The sequence below is a fragment of the Dermacentor variabilis genome, unplaced genomic scaffold (genome assembly GCF_050947875.1).
Source record: "Dermacentor variabilis isolate Ectoservices unplaced genomic scaffold, ASM5094787v1 scaffold_12, whole genome shotgun sequence".
NCBI classification, from domain to species: Eukaryota; Metazoa; Arthropoda; class Arachnida; order Ixodida; family Ixodidae; genus Dermacentor; species Dermacentor variabilis.
Window position 1 is genome coordinate 60,505,510 of NW_027460280.1, and position 20,670 is coordinate 60,526,179.

At 47.9% G+C, this 20,670-nt stretch overlaps 2 protein-coding genes across 10 annotated transcripts in view; one reads left to right on the plus strand and one right to left on the minus strand.

Annotated features, from left to right (window-relative positions):
* Nucleotides 1-1,181, minus strand: part of LOC142565818 (ADP-ribosylhydrolase ARH3-like) — a 110,154-nt gene extending 108,973 nt beyond the window's left edge. For 6 of the 9 annotated variants that reach the window (XM_075676363.1, XM_075676362.1, XM_075676356.1 and 3 more), the window contains exon 1: nucleotides 1,047-1,181. Coding sequence is in view for 2 of the 9 variants with exons in the window: in XM_075676355.1 (XP_075532470.1) it covers nucleotides 524-596 (73 nt within the window). In the remaining 7 variants the exon portion in view is untranslated. Of the gene's footprint in view, nucleotides 1-76; nucleotides 163-523; nucleotides 733-1,046 lie in introns of those variants that run through there. The other 3 variants (XM_075676355.1, XM_075676354.1, XM_075676361.1) reach the window with 3 other exon arrangements.
* The window catches only part of LOC142565820 (salivary anticoagulant protein P23-like), a 104,921-nt gene that overhangs the window by 43,895 nt on the left and 40,356 nt on the right, over nucleotides 1-20,670 (plus strand). The gene's annotated exons all lie outside the window — the stretch shown is intronic.

The window sequence follows — 20,670 nt, forward strand, 5'->3', positions numbered from 1 at the left end:
TAAGTCTCGTCTACGTCAAACAACTACATTTTCAATGAAGCTGCACCTAAATCGGGTGCTTCTTCAGAATACTTACTCGCACAATTTTACGCACGAGAAAACCACTCACGCAACCTTTAGCAGGAAACCAAAGTATCAAGAGCACTTGATAAATGAACGATTCGCGATTTAAGCATTCGTACGCCAATGACAGCACTTTTGAAACCAAATTAATTTAATCATCTGGATTATTATCACCAAAACCGGTAGAAAATTAATATTCCGGTCACATGGGGAACTTTCGATCGTGACTGAACCCAATCCGATCGGAAATTCTCGAGGAGGGGCCAATCGCGATCGAGAATTTCCATCCCGATCGGGTTACCCAAAATGTCTCTTGTGACTGGTGTATAAAACCAAAAATCCGTGACACGCCACATTTACTGAATTAATTATAATGCCCGCCAATGGCGTAACAAACTTCACGCAATAGGAATAGCATGACAGCTTTGCATATCTTATCTAGCTTTGAAGAATACTGTACCGGTCCTTGGCGCAGGATGGCTAAACACATTGAGGAATCGCCTAGGACTAAAGTTTCGTTTTCGCACGACCATGCTTCATATGCGTAAAAGTTTTTACCTGCTTGATACTCGCAAAATTTATAACATGAGCTGTAATCGACATGCTTTGACGCAGATATCGCAATGATAATTTTATCTGAGACTTTAGACCGTAAACAACAAACGCAACGCGAGTCCGCCACGCTGAATTTGCTGCAGCGCAGCGGAGTCAAAATGGAACAATGAAATCGAATGCATAAACAGAACAAAAGGACGGAGGAGTACTGCACGCTCCCAATGCGCATTGTGTGAAGTTAAGATGTCTTTATCATAGTAACAGATTTAGGACAAAATAAATGTCACTTCATTTCACTTTTCAACGAAAAAAATTAAAACACGGCTCGATTACTCGGCTTGCATGCATGTACACATCTAGGCGCCGGTACAGTATACACACAGCTTAGTACTGACTATATAGGGCCGATAAGAACCGTCTAAGCTTACCTTCAGCTGAATGACACACGGCAACACCCTGCAGGAATAAGACCGCTTCAAACTGTAGCGCCTATCGGGTACGCGCGTGCTCGCCGTATCAGAGAATACCTATAGTCTATAGTGTACGCATCACGCACACTGCATGCACTTCAACAATTGAAAGGGGATAGCCGCGAAGCGGCGCTGCGTTGAGCAACGCAGTTTTGGTTTTGACATCTGTCGCTCCGTAGTGTGTTGTCTCGAGATAGGCGCAGGGATTCATGAACTTTTTTTTTTTTTTAATGCGAGTATAAATGCCTCAGGGCATACAAGGGTATGGGATGGGGGTGAATAAGGATGATTAAATGAATGAAAATAGATTTGCTGACCTAATGAAGTCCAAGAGGGATCGATAATGTGGTCCCTGCGTCCAAGCAGTGTAATGGCTCAGATTACGCGGCGAGAGTCTCGCTGCTGCGAGTTGCCGGAGCCTCGTCGGTTTCAGTGCAGGGCAAACCCACAGCAGGTGGTGGATATCGGCTTCAACATTTCGCGACTTGCAGAGTGGACATTCAGGACGAGGATATAGCGGGCGAAAGTGCGGCCACTTCCTATAGTCACGGCAGGAGTGAGGGCTACCCCGACCCGGATCCTCCGAAGCGCAATCTCCTCTGCACGGGTAAAACCGCGGGGGAGGTTTACCGCACACGGAGGTATGAGAGCACGTGTGCGGCGCCGGAGGTGCTCCTTTCTTGTTAAAAGGAGGGTAGCATCATCTAGGTGAAAGAGTTGAGGCAGTGACGGTGGAGAGGTCGCTAGACGGGTCGAAGAATCCGCACGGCTTTGGAAGCTTAGAAGGTCGCGTGGGATCCACTCGACAGATAATCTGCGGGACGCGTGCCACCAGAAGATGGATCTGTTGGCATATGTCAGGGCTGCGACTGACGCGTCGCAGAAGCCGCGTCGCCTGGAGGGCATCCGTGCGGATGACGATGCGGGCCGTGGGGACCATTGGAAAGGCGGCCACAGAGCACAACGCTTCTCGGACAGCAAGGAGCTCAGCACAAAAGGAGGAAGGAGGTTCTTGGACTTGAAACCGGGTCGTCTTATTAAGGGCAGGTGCGCATGGGCAATAAATTGCAGTGGTTGTTTCACAGCCCTTAATGTTTGCATCAACGTAAAGGACGATGGAGCCAAGCGGCAGGTGGGCATCTTGATCTACAATTCGGTCACGAAGCGACGCCGCCGCGTGAGTTGATGTCGGGCGATGTATATCAGTTGGCTTGTTATCACTCAGCTGTACAAAACTCCAGGGAGGAAGAACTGGCGATGGCGGCGGTAGAAGCGAGTTCGAGAAAGCGTAAGCCCTGAGAGCACACGTTGCGTGTGAAAGGCTGGGCTTAAAGGGAAGCTCAAACAATTTTCAATTTCCATGAATTACTGGGATTGGGAAGAACAGACCTAATAATTTACGGTTCCGAAATTTTTTTCTTCGTTTTGTTAATATAAGGGGCGGAAATCGCTTTCTAAATCACCCCCGCGGACACGCCCCCATCGCTTCCCGGAGCGCCGGGTGAGGTGGTTGCCAGAGGAGAGAACCGGTGAGAGTGACGTCATTCGCGGGGACCGAGCTGCCGGACCGGCGTGCTGGCATGCGCTGGCATGCCTCTTTCCGTCCTGCGCTTTACTGAACGACGCTACGAGAGATCTGCCGCCGCCGCCGCTCACGTTTGTTTTCTTTTGCGATTTTCGTAAACTGTTCTTTCCTTCTATGCTGCGTGAGTGCCTACAGCCAAGGGCGCCCAACATGCCCTCGTTCTGTGCAGCATTCGGCTGCGCGAACACATGCGGGCGAGACGATGTGGTGTTTCACAGATTCCCGAAGGACAAGAAGCTTGCAGCGCAGTGGGTCCGTGCGGTGAGGAGAGATAAGTTCGTGCCGACGAAATCAACTGTGCTGCGCTCGGACCATTTCCGCGATAGCCGGATTGCCTTACGACAAATGCGGAAACGCGTTGTTGCTAGCGTTGCTACATTCCGTTTCATACATCAGGTACAACGCTGTGGAGGCTTGAGATACTTCTTGCAGTGGCTGAGTTCGCACTTCGAAAAAGTTCGGTGTTTCTTGACCCGATTTTTGAGAACATTTTCCATATATAAGCTCAGTTCTGAATGAAAAAAAAAAGAATTTACCCATAGAAACAATCCGTGTACTTATACGGCTGCTAACACGTTCTTTTAAATCTATTTTCTTTTCGGCATTTTTTAATTGCAGCCCGTAGCGGCAGCTTCACGTGCATGCTCGCGCGAGCAAACGCCGCTGGCACGCTGCGAAGCATAGACGGAAACGCGCGCAATAATAAATTTTAGTGACCGGACTTCGTGCGTCGCTTCCACAGCGTTGCACCTGAGGTATGAAATGGAGTATAGGCTTGCCTAGTGACATTCGACGTACGGTTGCAGTTATCGTGTTTACCACACGGCGGTGCTAAAACTGCCTAATATCTTTATGTCAACACTAGCATGGAGCACGGATACCGATTCTTGATCGAGCCACAATCGCAAAGTCGTCGAACCATAGTGTGAATATTGCACATATAATACCTCTGGCCATCTCTGGATGTGTATGATAAGCAACTTCCATGACTGTACCTCGCAGCACTGCATGTGCGCGCTTTGAAACGCGGCACTTATATTCGCGATCGTGTATCAACACTAAAAAAAAACCACGGGACTTTAGACAAGCAGCGGCAAGGTGCTTGACGTCGCGGAATTGCACCCGTGTTTACAATCTAATGAGAAGTTAGTGCTTCGGCATTCTTCCAGCAGCAAGTTCCCAGTGACACTTTAGCGTATTTTTCTCCCGTCATTGGAACGTGCAGCTACATGAAAAAAAAAAACATACGTACCAGCTAAGATTTCCAACGCGCGAGAAGGTGCAAACATCGCTCTCGCTGTTGGCACACTCTACGTCGTCGTTGCCGCCATCGTTTTCCGTATCGGCTGTCGGTTCGAACATGTACGGCGAAAATACAAGCTGCCCGAGACAGCGAGAACGTTCCATAATGCTTACAACTCAGCTATGAAGCCAGAGCAGAACAGCGTGCTACGCTCTGAAACGGCGGCGCCGACCGGCGACTGCCGCGAATGACGTCACAGCGGCCCCGACCAATCACGGGCAACAGCGGCGTTCGCGCGATGCCCTGAGGCGCTGGTGCGCGTTTTCATCAAAAAAACAGCCGCTTGCCTTTGTTTCTGCCCTTTTTGAACCAGATATTCGTGTTCAGGGGACTCAAAACTGTAGAATGCCGCAGAGAACTGATTTTTTTCGTAAAGTGTTTCGGCTTCCCTTTAAGCCTGCGAGAATCACGTCGCTGCTGCACCAGCTCATCTAGTGTGTTGAGCTGCGCATTTTCTTGGAGAGCCACGATCGGGGTGATGCGGGGAAGGCAAGTGATGACCCTTATTGCCATTAACAGCCTCAAGGCGATCCCATTGTGCCCTCGTCAAATGCTGGAATTGGGCTTGATAAATAAGGCGTGGGTGCACTACCGCCTTCACCAATTGTCGCGCAACATGTGAGCTGGGGCCGCCCATTCTAGGCGCAATGCGCCTAATCAGACCCAACGTTTGAATTGCCTGCTTTTTAGCGCTGGAGAGCCAAGCAGTTCCGGTTCCCGACTCGTGTACCATCAGACCCAGAATTTTTATAGTTGAACATTGTTGAAGAGGGGTTCCGGATAGGTGAAGACGAATGGGTGTTGCAGAGAGTTTACGCCGGCCCCAGCGATTGGCGACTGACATGTAAGCAGATTTGCTGACGGAAAGCCTAAGGCCGACCGAAGAAGCGTAAGTCGCCGTGATATCTAAAGCTGATTGAAGGGCAGCGGCTTGAGTCTGAAGGTCGTGATGAGTGCTCGATACCGTGATGTCATCAGCGTACAACAAGAACTTTATGTCGGGTACATCGTGTAAGCGCCATGCAAGCGGGATGAAAGCAATATTGAATAATGTGGGTGATAATACAGATCCCTGGGGTACGCCACGAAGAGGGACAAATGAGCCGACGGCGTCACCACTGAGGCGAATTGCAATATGTCGGTCTTCAAGGAAAGATTTGACAAAATTCCGCACTCTAGGGGGAAAATGCAGCATGTCAATTGAAGCCAAGATGGCAGCATGACTGATGTTATCATATGCCTTTTCGACGTCCATAGCGAGGACAGTACGGACACTGTGGCTACGAGTTGACGACAAAACCGAGGATGCCAAGACAGCCAGCCCATCTTCAGTACCTATAGATGGACGGAAGCCAATTTGAGCAGGGTGGTAGAAACCGTGGTGCTCTAGCCACCACGAGATTCGTGTGGCAAGCATTTTCTCAGCAAGCTTGCACAACGTTGACGTTAGGGAAATGGATCGGAAGTTGCCAAGGTCAGTCGGCGGCTTGCTTGGTTTCGGAATCGGGATCACAATAGCTGACTTCCAGCCTGGAGGGGCAACGCCATCTAGCCATACCTTGTCAATGGTGTCGAGGATTTGAGGCAGCACAGCGGAACTCAGGTTCTTGTAGGCCTCATAAGTAATAGCGTCTGGACCTGGTGATGTCTTGCGACTGGTACCATCTATCGCTGCAAGCAACTCAGGCATGGTGAAAGAGCTTGCAATCCCCTCGGAGTCTGCTGTAGATGGTAACCTGTCGATCTGTGTCGGAATGCCTGCCAAGGAAGCACCATTGGCTGTTTGAGGCAACACGTCGTACTGCGGGAAAAACTTCCGGGCCGCGTACTTGTGGTGAAAATGTTATCGTGGTTACAGTGATACCAGCGCCCTCACACGAAACGTGGGAGACGCTTAGCGGTAAAACCAGTAAAACCAACAGGTGAGCGCTTGCCACGCCTGCTACTGTTGCCACCGTAATGTGTAACAATGCACGCCAGGCGAATAACCCCTGGTGAATAGCCGACAACCGGGCCGACAGCCCGGATAGTTTCGACGGCGCCTATTAATGCCACTAATACGCCACTATGACCACCCCGGCCTCCGAGATTGGCAATTTATTTATTTTTTACTTATTTTTTTATCTCGTGAGCTGACAAAGCGGGCAACTTGAATCGAGAGTTAACGCGAACGTTTAAGAAGCATGGAAATGGGAAATCGAAGTTGTATGGCGAATATCCGTCTAAATTTGCGCCGTATGTAGATCACTGGCCCATCTAGCCTGGCGTCGTCTAGAATGGTGTCATCTAGAACGAGCTGACACCTCTCTCTCTCTCTCTCTCTCTCCATATATATATATATATATATATATATATTACAATGTATATTACAATAAGTGAAAGAGCCTGGGAATGCGTCGTCAGTTATACTTATTTATAACAGACAGACCTATTTATCAATCACACGTGGTGAACAATGGGGGCCCAAAAAATTATTTGAATTTGCATTTATTTCTTGCAACTATGTAAAATTTCGAGCTGATACATAGACAAAAGGCAATGAGTGCCTCACAGAGGTCCCGGATCCCGTCCAGTAGCAGCAGTACAGCGCACATAAGAAATGCGCATTTGCTACAATTTTAACAATTAAACAAAGAATTGTACTTGATGTTTAAGTCTACAGCATAAATGTATCGCTTGTTTACGTAAAACTATTGTCGAGGTTATAGGCAACGAAGTACCATCAACATGAATTACTTGCAATCTTCACAAGAAAAAAAAGGCAGCAGATGCCTTGCGACCTTGGGAGAATTGCAACCCGGTTTCCAGCGAAGCTGTCTCTTTCGAACAGTTGCAATAACAGTGTAAGTTTCTTTTGACTATGCCGCATATTTAGAAAGTTGCCTATATATATATATATATATATATATATATATATATATATATATATATATATATATATATATATATATATATATATATAATGACTCCCGTTTGAAACCTTGCCCATGAGTACCGCTTTGGAGCACTTCTTGCTCGAAATAAAACAAAAGCCAGTAATTATTCATCAGCCCACGTTACTTCGCCATAACATTCACCCTGGTGTTCTACCTTCCTCCCTGCCCCCTCCGCCATCTCAAATTCCGCTAGATTTGATATCAGTTGAGTTCACAGTTCTCCCAGGGCAGTGGGATAAGTTCTCTGTTCACAAAACACATTCATAAAACTCCGGATCGCTTGCATGCGTAATTTAGTGCAAATGCCATAACTAGGCCCCTGCCATTGAAGTTTACCTACATATTGCTCATAACTCGCCCTTGATTTTCGCCAATTATAAACAAAATGCCTTGTTTAGTTTACCGAGGACATCGCTGAAACCCAGTCGAAACATGTTATGACGCCTGAAAATAAGGAAAAAAATTTCCTTTTTTGTTTTCTATCAGTAACTTCCTATCAGTAATTATTTACAACGCTTCTAACTGGACCAGGAACGCAAAAAATTTGACACACATTGCTGTTAATTACCGTGGCCCCCGTCCGCTTTCCACAAAATATAAACCTGTTGTAAAGTATAGCTATATCGGAACACTGAGAAACATAGCTGATAGTAGCCATATCACACGCTCTAACCCTTGAATAAGCTTTTTTTTTTTCTTGCAAAAGCTGTGTTTGATTCAGCCATACTTCTCACAGAGAGTTTCCATAACGTACCACCATTTTTCACCTAATTTGGTCTTCCCGGCTTCTATAGTTCTGCCAGGGCAGCGGGCCCGGTTCCCTCCCGCTCGTTAGGCGCGCTCATAACGCACTAGAGTGCTTGCATACGTAATTTATTGCAAAAGCCCATGTATTAACCTGTCTCCGTTAACTGTACCCATTACCCTGTACCCATTAACTTGCCCTTGTGGTCACCAATCAAAACGAATTTGTCTCTTTTATTTCAGTGAGGGTACCAAGGGAAACTAATATATCACGCATGAAAAAGTAAATAAGGAAAGATTAGAGTTCTATAATTATTCTTAACGCTTCTAAATAAGCCAGAAACGTTAACATAAAATGCTATAAAAGATGTATAAAATATGTGAAAAGCAGCTGAGTTCTCTTGGGACATTGGGAACATTTAGCTAATAGCAGCAGCGTGATACTTTCGAACACTTGCTTGCAATTCTTTCCCCGCTGTATTTGATCGACACGCATTTACCATCGCACATGAACTTGGCGGATTGTTTCCCTTATGTTCACAAAATTTGACCTCAGTTGTAGTTGTAGTTATGTCAGCGCGGCCGTCTAAGTTTTACACAGCTTGAAAAACAAACTAATAACGCTATGGAGAACTTGTATATGTATTATACTAGAAAATGCGCATTTAACCCACCCATCTGAAACGGTGCCTAGACAGCGGTCATACCATGCCCATAATTTTCCCCCGATATAAACAAGATGCCTTGTTTAGCTCACTGTGGACACCGGAGAAACTACGATTCTCGTATGATGCACGAAAACACATTGGAAAAGGGGTATTTTGTAATTATCTGCAACACTTCCGTTTCAAGCTGGAAAGGGAAATTTTCGCAACGTATTGCGTTTAAAATTATCTCTATTTTCACGGAATGTCAACCGTATCGTGTGCTGTTGTTTTAGGAGCCTGGGAAGCACTCAGATTAGCGGCAGTATGACACTCTGGAACGCTTCAATGAGCAACTTTCTACAAAGGCTGTAATGAACCTACATAGAATAAACATATATCGCACTCGGACCATTGCTTCGTACTTCGAACAAATATAAGCACCGTGCCCCGCATATTTTACCGAGGATACCAGGGAAAAACAACTAAATGCCGTGCATAACGCATCAGAATTGGGAGAAAGCGACTATCAATAACTGTTTTCAGAGCACATAAGCAACCTACAGAGTGCAAATGTTTGGTACATGTCACAAAAATGTGGCCCTTTGTTTTTCAAAATACGGAATATCTGCTGTTCTTTTTTTTCTCCTGCCAGGAAACAAGTAATAGTGTAGCTCTTATTTAAAAAGAGCCTGAAAATGAAATCGTCAAAGTCAGTATAGTGACAAATTCCGTTAGAAAAATTTCAAGTCAGTGTCCTATATTGGTTTTGAAATTCCTCTGCATGTTCGACCAAGGTCATTTTCACTAGCATATCTAGGATAAGTCGTGATTACATGATGAAATTGGACAGTTATACCTGTAAGAGGTGCGATTAGATTGTTGATGTACAGCCAGCGCCCAGCGTATTCACTCCATAGCGGCGTGCACCACTCGTGTTGTCTTTGCGGACGTTCTATACGCCGTCGTGGAGAAGACATTGTCAACGTCGACCGCCTCAAGACCTACTATGACCCACTCATAGTGACAAGCTATTACGTCGCCGGGTGGCTCCCTTTTCGTTCCCGGGGGTAAAGAAGGATTGGGAAGGATATAGTCGGTCGTCCTCTTCAGCGCTTTTTCTCGTGAATGCCGCTCGCAGTCCGTGCTCTGCCTATAGACTGTCGCCGCTGCGCTGCTCCTAGTCCGATCAAATTAACACCTTAACAGTGTTAATATACTGAGACTGCAACGCTACGTAGGCTATCTCTACACAGAGATTAAATAGTTCGAGCATTTGATAAACCAACGATTTCATAAAGCACGCCAGTCATTGGGCGCGGCTGATTATAACGCTTTATCCGGACCTCCCCCTCGCCCGCAGGTTAAATGTACCAAGCTGATTGTGCTTTCGAATACGGAAACAGCGGTCCCAAAAGCCTGGACATGATGCAAGTTGCGCAAGCTGACATTTGTTAGGGCGCTAACTGCCCAGCGTCAGGCGTTCTCCACAACGCAAGTGTGTATGGTCAATCCCGCGCGTCGCCCGCTAAGGAGGCACAAAAGACAATACTCGCTGTCGAAGCAGGGGATGCGCAGTAAAGAACAGCATTACTTATGCCGTCACTCTATTAAGAAAGAAAATTTGGCTTCATTTGTAGTTTTGTTCGACTTTCCAGTGTGCAGCCGAAAGTGCCCGCGGTCAAGAGTGGGGGGGGGGGGGGGCAAATGACATACTTTGCTCTCCCCCACTTTTGGAAGTGGTGGTGGGGGGGGGGGGCAAGTGACCCCCTGAACCCCCGGTAGATACGCCTATGGTCCTAGGGTATCTTTGCAGTATGTCCTAGAAAGGCACGCTATATATGCCTATGCTCTGACCAGCCACATCGAAACGGGGTCGTGCCTCTTCTGGATATATTTGCGCCCTTTCGCTTCTGCAATGCATGTTCTCTTCTTTTTGTTCCTATTGTTCACCACAAGTCCTGGCCAAAGCCACCTAGCGCTGGCCTGGCACAGAGGGTTCCTGTCGAGGGGAACGGAGTGACCCAGCGCGCAATGCAGGGGACTGGGGGGGGGGGGGTGGGGGGAGGACGGGGACGGTTAGGTAGATGCTGCTTTAGCGGCCGCAGCAACAACGAATAACGACACGCTTTAACTGCCAATTTTTTTTATTGCAACATATTCATTTGGGAGGTCATACAGAAATATATGTTCATGACCCGTCGTGGTTGCTCAGTGGCTATGGTGTTGGGCTGCTGAGCACGAGGTCGCGGGATCGAATCCCGGCCACGGCGGCCGCATTTAGATGGGGGCGAAATGCGGAAACACGCGTGTACTTAGATTTAGGGGCACGTTAAAGAAACCCAGGTGGTCGAAATTTCCGGATTCCTCCACTACGACGTTCATCATAATCAGAAAGTGGTTTTGGCACGTAAAACCCCATAATTTAAAGTATATGTTCATGGCTGGACGGAGCACAAGCAGAGCACGCGCTTATGGAACGTACTGCAAAGATCACCTGAGAAGTCGAAAATTATTTTCCAGCTTACTTTACCAAAACAGAGGCGCCGGGACAATTATCCATCGGTTCTGAAGCATTGTGTTAAAGAAAAGAAAACGCGTCTTGGATCCAGACCCATTCGTGAGCATAAGAGTCGCCCATGGTGACATCGTAATCTATAAACATTTAGCTGGCTATTCAATTATAATGCTCAGCGAAATAACCACTTGCTGATATCTATATTTCACGGGAAGCGCCAAGAATGTGCGTTATGAAGATTAATAAATGGCTACGATCATTGGCTCTCGTCAATGATTAGAACCAAAAGAATAAAGGGAAAATCAGACATCCACCCGTTCGTAGCAATTGCTACAAAGGAAACCCATACGGGTTCCTCGAAAGGAAAGCCTCATAGTTGAAGAAAAATTCGTCCTTGCGGGTTTCCGCAGAACTACTACGTCAGAACAAAAAGAAAAAAAAACGAATTGAATGGGGGCATATCTGTCTTGCTGTATATCACATAGATGAAACAATGGGCGACTGATATCGGGTTGCCTTCGCGATATGCGACCACGCGATCAAGTATATGCTGTGCGCAAGTACATATAACTGCGCCCGGTTTTTTCTTCTTTATTTTTTTATTTTTTCACTTGCTCTTTGTGAGCACATAGTGTGAGCATAGCTCAGGAGAAGCTGCCTTCGTAGCCATTTTTGGGTCAAGGTGCACGTGACCAGAGAATCGCGAGCTCGCCGGCGAAAGTGTAGAGCAACAGCTTGCTATCGGGCTCGAACGACTGCTTCAGGCGCGGTGCCAACATGCGCGGTTGGCCGGCGCTGTATCCTCCGTTGCGTTACCTGCAGCGTGACTCTACCAATTGTGTTGTGCCCCGTCGCGAGCATCACCCTACAAAAAAGCGACGGTCATCGATGTTGTGCACGTCACAGTACATCCTGCATGTTATTTTTTTATTGAAATTAAAAGAAAGGGATTAATCCTCTTCTCGTTTTCGCATAGCAGAAACAACAATATAAGAAATATATGTACTAGGAAAATGAGAAGGGAAACCCCGGCTAAAGACAGAAATCTGTAGCACAATGTCCTATCAGGTCATATGTCCTACGAACATATATATGTAAAAGGCAAATGCAAGTCGCACCCCGATGAGTTTGTAAGCAGTTACAAACACGCACAAGCGGCCGAGATGTAGACTATGATGAGCATGTAAACAGATGAGAATACACAGTGTACAAAAGAGTATAACATGTAATATACAAGCGCTAGTAATTACAAATAATAGAAGCAAGTTTTAGTTACATCGTGTGGCTATTCAGTGCGATATAACCAGGTAGACATACACAAGTCCTTCTTTAGTACTCTCAATATACGTTGCGTTTCCATTGGTGATAAAGGAGTTGAATTTCTGAATCTTTATGGGCCTATTTCGCCAACGAGTCCGCTAATTCGTTGCCTGCTATACCAGCATGTCCCGGGACCCACTGTAGTATCACTTCATGTTCTCTTAATTTTAGCAACCCGAGTTAAACTGTTCAGTGCTGCGTATGTTACTCGTGCGTGTGGTTGGCTGTCATCAATATTTTCAATACATGCTAAAGCCAATAAGGACTCCGTACGAATTACCCACTTTTTTGGTGTCTCATGTTTTGATAATGTAAGTGACTCGGAAAAGTGCCACTAATTCCAGTATTGTTGGTGACGACGTGCGTCCTAGTCGATAAGTGTGCTCTACCTGATGGTATAACATAGGCTGCAGTCGCACTTTCTTTGACTACAGAACCGTATGTGTAGACGTGAATAGATTCCTGGCACTTGTAAAATAGCCTATGTAAGGCTAATCGTTTCGCTGCTAATGTGGGAACGTCACTTTTACTTCTGAGACCTGTTCTAGATGGAATACCGATAACTTTTCTTTTTCTTCTGAGGATTTGGGGACTCTAATTCTGCTGTTACCTATACTTTGAAGGTCGTGTCATGTTAATTTTTTTTACGCGTGGGTTAGCTGCAACGCTATTAAAATATGCAGGCCATAAATAGGGTCCAGTGTTTTTGATTTAAACTGAAAATGGGAGACCAGCGCTGGCCAGGAGGTGCTACGGCAGTTCGAGTGTGCAATTGAAATATGCTGGCGCTTTCCGAGTCAATGAAAATCGGACGACATTTTAAAGGATAATGGACGCGCGCCTGTACCAACGTTTGCTTTAGCCTGCTGTGTTCAACCAACATCTGTGCATGACCATGCGCTTTACGTTCTGCCATGTACGCCCGTGCTTATAGTCATGTCAAGAGCTCGACATATGGCTCAAAATGGGCAATGAATTCGCTGACGCGAAACCGCAGCATGTGCTGCTGAAGACTGTTCTCTCCGGTTAGGTTGGGGCTCGCTACGTGGTCCCGACGGCGGTCCCTCGGTTGCCTCGGTTACCTTGGTTCTGGTATGGTAGAGGACGAGGAAGGAACGTCGCTTGCGGACACTACCGAGGTAACCGAAGCAACCGAGGGACCGCGTCCTGACCACGTGACGAGCCCATACTCAAGACAAATTGAGAGTGTGTCTGCTTGATGATGATGATTATCTATTGGCATCCCCATTGAAATTGGGTGGTCAGAAATATTCACCTAGCCTGCTTGATTTAATCATGTGTGCTTTACATGTCTTTCATCCTTGTGATAATATACGGTACGCGGGAGTGGAAGCATAAAGATATGAAGACAGTGCGCCGTGCGGTGGCGAAGAGGACCATCTTCATCATCGACACCAATTTGGGAGCGTCGGCAGTGGCGCCTCAAAAAGCGTGGCGCGAGAGTGTGGCCTATAGCCCCGTGGCGTGAGCAGTGCGTGAGGTTCGGCGTTGGACGGAAAACAGCTTCCTCGCTGGGCGTCTGGCCCATAGGAGCTATCGCCGTCCGCGCCACTACGCCAAACCCGAGTCAACGCTGTCGCCCGCTGAGAGATTACCTCGCCCCGCTCTTCCGCTGGGCAACTGGCCCAGGAGGGCTGGCGGTCCTGAACCGGGGCGATCGAGCGTTCGGGTGAGCGGCCACAGGGCTACCCCGCCAGCTGTGGACGCGACCCGGTGACTGCGGCAGTGGGCTCCCGAGCGCAAACCCCGCCAGAGGGAAACCGGGCACGTGGAGGCTCGCGTATATCGACTGTTGCGCAGGGCCACCTGAGCCCCGCGAGGCGGTCCGACCAGGCTGTCCGACCCGGCTGTCCGACCCGGCCGTCCGACGCGGCCGTCTAACCCGGCTGTCCGACCCGGCTGTCCGACCCGGCTGGCCGACACTGCTGTCCGACCCTGCTGGCCGACATCGGTTCCACGAGGTCTCTGACACGCCGACACGCGCTTCCGCCTGAACTGTAGGCCAATTATAAGTCACCGATACATAGATATAGCTGTATGTCATCTATGAGGTATTTTGGGAACTGTCACGTGTGTGTGCCGTTTTCTGTGTTATGTGCGTCAATACAAGTCTGATGTGTGTTTGTGCTTCCGCGTGCTGCTTCTCCCTTTTCCTGGAGTGATCCGGCACCCAATAACATCACAATCCTATTATTTTGTATGCATCTTCTTAATCACCTTTTCCCCTCGAAACTTCTCTATCTACCTTGTATCGCTGCCCATGCCGGTACATGATCCGGTCGTATCAATCTCTTCCCTGCCTTTTTTCCACCTAAGCGTCTCTTGCTTATATCGACCCCTGACAGGTTTAGGCTACCGTCCACTTTAAATACAAGCGGTTTCTTGAAGGTGTACGCTGCGTACTACATGGTCTCGCCGAGCGAGTCCCTTCGCATTCCATTAGATTGTGCTCAGTGGTCTCCGTATCTTTTCTGCAGCATACATATGCCTTATCTAGTTGCGAATAATTGCGAATTTTACAGCTACTGTTTATGCGTACCCTGTGCCGTCGTTAGCGGAGTTAGCTAAAACTATCATCAACAGCAATGGCTCGAGCGTCGTCGTGTTCTTCCGCAGCTGGCTCGTTGGCGCCCCTCGGCGCTACACCGCGCGAACGCGCTCGTGCCACTGCTGCCGCGTTCGTCGTCGTCGTCTCCTTCCACAGCTGCCTCCGTTGCCGCTCGTCATTCTAGCGCAGAATTTCACTTCTGTCGTCGTAGTGGGGTGGCCGAGTTTACGGGGGTATGAGCCATTCGTTGTCTCACGTGACGGACAGATTTAATTTTGAAGCACAAGGCTGGGATTGTGAAATGTAAACGCCGTCATCTGCCGTCAACTCAAGAGCAAGCAATGCAAGATTCAACGTCTCCAGACAAAAGTACTGCAAGCGGAGGAGGCACACCAAGCAGTGCAGACACAAGAGGTGACAACCCAAGGTCAAGCGGTAGAAGAGACAACGCAAGATCAAGCAAATGCAACCATTAGGCGCAAAATGAATAAAAAAACAATAAGATGGTTTTTATTTCACGGCAAACCTTGCTCTCATCGCTGGCGCCCAAAAAAGAGGCGGAGCAACTTGCACGCGAAAAAAAAAAAATCACGGAAAAACACAGACAGAAACTTCACGCGCAAAAAAAAAAAAAACCCCACTGGGAGAACCGCAAAAAAAAAAAAAAAGCACTCCTAAAGTATGCTCCCCACGCGAAGCACATAAAAGCGAAAATGAGGTGAAAGAATGGTGAAACAAAACATTTGCAATAAAGACTACTTGCGAAGTTTAACTTACATGGTGTAACACTTGGTGTAACTAAAGTAATGCTAATGTATTACGCTGTTCGACCATCTTCACGAATTGGAAGGGGCGGTAATTTTTTGTCCTTAGGCAACCAGCTCGAGCCTCAAATAGCAAGGCTCATGTTAATAACAAGGCCCTTCATGTTAACGTACAAACTTTCCTTTCTAATTTCTTTTTTTCTCATTCTTGTAAATTTCCATGGTCTCTTTCCATCCAATTCACTCTCTGTTTTTCTCTCTTTCCTTCTGATTCCTCTCGGTTATCTACCTACACTCTCATTTATCATGTGCTTGGTTGCCAACTTTCTTGACGTCTTACTACATTCTTTTTCCACACTTTTTAGCTACAAATACTTGTGCACTTTAGCCACCAATTTATTTTGATCCATGTTCCTGAGTCTACGTTGGTAATCGTGTTCGCCTCCTGGCGGTATAGTAACCGCGAATTCGATTCCTTGTCACCTCCAATAATAAACCGATTTGAAAAATTATTTCGGCGAAACGATAATAACACGGTGTTTCACAGTTTTCAGTGTATAACGAAAATTTGCGATGAGGCCTGGTGAGGGACCCTTTAACCGAAAAGGATCAGTGAAAACAACTTGCGAGGTCGTGCTTCAGCCTGCCGCTCCATAGCATACCGTACTTTTCTTCTTATTTGCGCCTGTTTCGCCTGTCGCAGCTCCTAAAACGACTATTGGGAAGAGGTGGGGTACACAGAAAATGTCGTGGGAGCCCTAGCCCGGGTCCTTGCAGTGTTAGGAATGGCCTGCCGAGGTGGCAACATGCAAGTTTTCTCAGCCAGCTGCAGCTGCGAGCGTTGCGAGCCTCCCCGAAGAGAACCATGGAAGCCTATCACAATTGCTGCGGCGACTCATTTCGTAGGGACCTCGAGGTGCCGCTTCAACACACCCTCGGCGCCGTTGTGACTAAACGCGATCGGCGGACCAACTATTGTTACTGAACCCGCCACCGCCGATATGGTCTCTCTGCACCAAGAAGAGCTTCCCTAACAAAAGGGTGCTTTGCGGTACGTGGGCCCCAGGATTCGTCACAGTCTGCTGACACACGTGGCGACTACAGGATGCAAGACAATGGACAACCGGCGGCCACCGTGCGGGGGTCAGCTCGGGGAATAAGACGCGCCTTTCAAGACTCAAGATAATGGACAACCGGCGGGTCGACTGCGTTGACGTTTGACGCAGCGAATCGGCGGTGAACTGCCGTTTTTCCCTCACCTAGGGATCTAGGGAAAACGGAGTGTTTATAAGCGGCTGTTTGTCGGCTGCTAAGTGTGCTCGTGCTCGTCATCGTGCTCGTGAGCTGTGTGCTGTATGCTCGTCTTGCGTGCTCCATTTGGGAGCCACGCTAGACTGTCGATGTATCTCTTGTTTAAAATGTAAATACTCTAAATAAATCCTGTACGCCTAGTCCTGTCCCCCCAAGTTCCTCCCTACGACCTACAACCCTTACAACTGTATGCCAGCGGCGGGATCGACCTCTCCAACTCTGACAGCAGTCATCACGCGGCGGCCAATGCAGTAGATGATGCGGGCAAGTTCAGTGGTAGCAAAGAGGGGTCCTATCTACCTTGTATTTCTTTCTCTTTTTTTTCAGTGAACCTGTTTATGACTAGGGTTCCGTGTATTTTTCATGTCCTTCAACAAATCTGCGTGCGCAAAAACTCAGCTTCCGAATTTGATGGAAAATCGCTTCATTCTGTACAAAAGCTTATACGTCTCATCACTAATTGGATATGCATTTCCTTTAGATTAGTTATGAATAGGCTCCATTTTCAAGATCAGTAGACTCCCAGCTGTCAGTCAGTCAAGAACTTTATTGAGGTCCTGAGGGATCTAAGCCGTTGGAGATCGCACGCGGGGAGCTCCTTGGGCCGAAACCGTAGGCGACGCCCAAGTCGGGACGGGAACGCTCCGCCAGTTCTTGGGCCCTCTGGACGGCTTTGAGTTGGAGTTTGAGGTCCGGGCTTTTGAGGGCTTCTTCCCATTCGGGCTCACTGGAGAGAGGGCCCTCTGGTAACGCGGTACATTGCCAAAGCATGTGCGAGAGTGAGCAATAGGGTTCTGGGCAGTCTGGGCAATTTGCCGGGATTTCTGAATTGTAGTGCTGGTATTTCATTTTTCAAGCTTGCTTACGGGGGTATGAGCCATTCATATTCTTACGTGACGGATAAATTTCTCGTTGGGTAGGCATACAAATGCCTACGCATTTTATAACAGAGGTCATACCGGAATGTGTGTGCATACCTGTCGTTCCGATGACCACCGATCAGGACAATAAATGTGCTCGTACCTTTGTTCAAAATTCTACGACACCTCTGTGTCGTGTGCTAAACAGCTTCGCTGGTCATCCACCTTCACAGTGTGGAATGGCTCACGCTTTCTACTTCGGTATTATTCGTCGGAACGCCGTAGCCGCAGAACCTTGCAAATAACTACATATCCCATTTCTGCTCAAAAATCAAATGCACTGTCTTAAATCGTATGGAGTTGTGTCCTTGCTATGAGGGCTTCTCGAAAACTGTTATTCCGCGTATTGGGCGCAACAATAGTATCAACGAGCAGGACGTGCAGTCGTGCAACACATTTCTACGCCAACAAAATTAGTGAATCAGATACTCAACAACAACAACAACAACAACAATGGTAAGCTCGGCGCGAAAAATTATCGAAAGTCAGTGAAAGTTCAGCTAAAAAAAATTCGGGCGGAAATAAGAAATGAAAGAAAGTGCACCCAAATTTTGACGAAAATAAAAACCTAAAATGTTGAACCCTATAGTAAGAGGCGCTGCAGAATGTACATTCTGAACTCCTTGATACAGTTACAATGGCTACAACCTCCAATAAAACTTTTGTTTGACCCAATTGATTCATAGCTGAAAACCTTGACGAGTAGCGCAAGAAACATCGACCATGGCGCTACTCGTCAAGGTTTTCCACCTACAACCTCCAGTCAGACTTTGTCGTTGAGGGGCAAATTTCCTGTGTATTCTTGTGGACGTCGAACTCGCATTCCTTAGGCCTGCCGTCCGACGTTACACTATGTTGTAGTGATCGAGGTTGACCGGTCATGGACGTCATAAGACGAGGTGGCTTGGCAGGGACGAAGACGGTGTTTTAGCAAAAACTTGAACAACTTATTTGCAACGTGACTGAAGGATATTGAAATTGACGATGGAGAGGTTTTTCTAGATGACGGGGTCGCTTAAAATAACCCTGATGTTACAATAGAAGTAGAGTCTGTGTGGTCTCGCACGTGCTCTTAGGACAAAGGAACGGCAACACAGTAGTGCCGACAATCGCAAGGGCATTTATTAGCCTTTTATACACCGATATATAGCCAGCCGAACTACTACATCCACAGAACATGCCGCTGGGCGCGCGACAAATCGAGGAAGTCCGACTCACCGCGACCGGGTAGCGAGCGAATATGTTCGCCCGCATGCTAGACACCATTGCCTAATCGTTCGCGTGTACGGTCACGCGAACGGTGGCGCGTTCGCAGAATCGAGTTCGTCAATTCCGGTGTCGTGCTCCTAAGCCTTTCTCGGGACGCGAAGAATGGGTCGGCGCGCGCGCGAAGTGTCCGCACCACTCATTAACTAAGCCAAAGAGCACAGTTGTCAGGGTTACCAGGTTCAAAAAATGAAAAAAAAAAAAAGCCAGGAAATCGCGATAACTAGCCAACCCGAAAACTTTCCCACCACAAGCCTTCTAAAGTAGCCCATTTGGCGCAAAGTAGCCATACCTGGCAACCCTGGCACAGGCTGCTCCCTTTTGGGCCCGAGTAACCCCGCTGTTAGGTGGCGTTAGCAGCTCAACACTTGCACCATCATATGATGAATCCGCACCGACCGCCGCCGGCGCTTAGGTACGGGGAGACGCCGGATTACAGGAGACGCGAGAGTCATGCGGCGAAAACAACATCAGGGGGCGCGTGAGAGTTGCGCGTCCCCACAAGTCATCGGGCCTATAGGGTAAGAGTTTTGCAGCAAGGTCACGTAACAAACGCACTGTCTTCATTCTGATTGGCCATAGAGTCACGTGACAGACGCAACTGCCTGTCTTTTGATTGGCAGGGGAGTCAAGTGACAATTCCCCTCCTTTTCCAGCGAGGAGGTCATGCGTTTTCCCCAGGTGGGGCACATCGCTGATGGGCGAAAAAAAAAAAAACATTGCTTCATGGTGCTAAATTGTTCCGTAGGGGTGGAAATACTTTCCAAGCCTACTACAAAAGAGTCAGTGGCGCATCACGTGATCGCTGAATTGCACTGTACTTGAAGGCGTGGCGCATTCTTTGGTCAAAAAGGTATACCTCCACACAGCGCAAACTCTGTGCACTCCTTGTTGGATGAGAGGGACGTTCTCCATCGCCCAAAGATAATGTTTTCCTCAGCCGTAAGTCCTTTCTACTTGCTTGACGCGACACAGATTTTTCGCATAAGGGTGCGGCGTTGAAGACGGTGGCCAAGCGCCATGCCACGCCCAAATATACCAGGCAAAAGTCACGCAAAGCACTTAATTGGCTTTGCATAAGTGGTGATTCGGGGCTATGGCTCGAAGTTGCATTTACAAAAAAAGCTCCGCGCCTTCATCGGAATGACTGACAGCGCTGCGTGTGCTGTGGGCGGTTGTGGCGAGAGACCATTCGTCACCTTCCGTGTGGTGCTCCTCATCTGATGCACAGAGACGGTCGCTCTCCGTTGGATTAGCAGCCCCATACGCCATGGCAGCCCTTTATCTACGGAGACAGACCTCGCCGCTCATCGGCACACAAGGCTGTAAAAGCGCTATTGCGTTTTTTTAATGCGATATCAATAAAGGCGGACTCTCGTCCGCTCATGAGGTATCCGTCTAACAAAAAAATGTGGACCCATCCCGAAGGCAGTGCAGTACAACACAGCGTCTCAGAGCGCTAGCTGTCACAAGGGAATAATAAGAGAAACAGGAGACATGCACCAGACGTTTCAAAGAGCGACTTTGGTACGAGAGAAACGTGCGTGCATGCGACCGTGGCCTTCGTTCCGAACTGCCATCCTAGAACGCTGACGTATAGGCGTGAAGCCAATAAGGATATATTCCAAGGAAATCATCAGTAAAATTGTAGCTGTGTGCCGGTTTCAAGCCACAAAGCTTGAATGGTTCCCAAGAGTTAAGC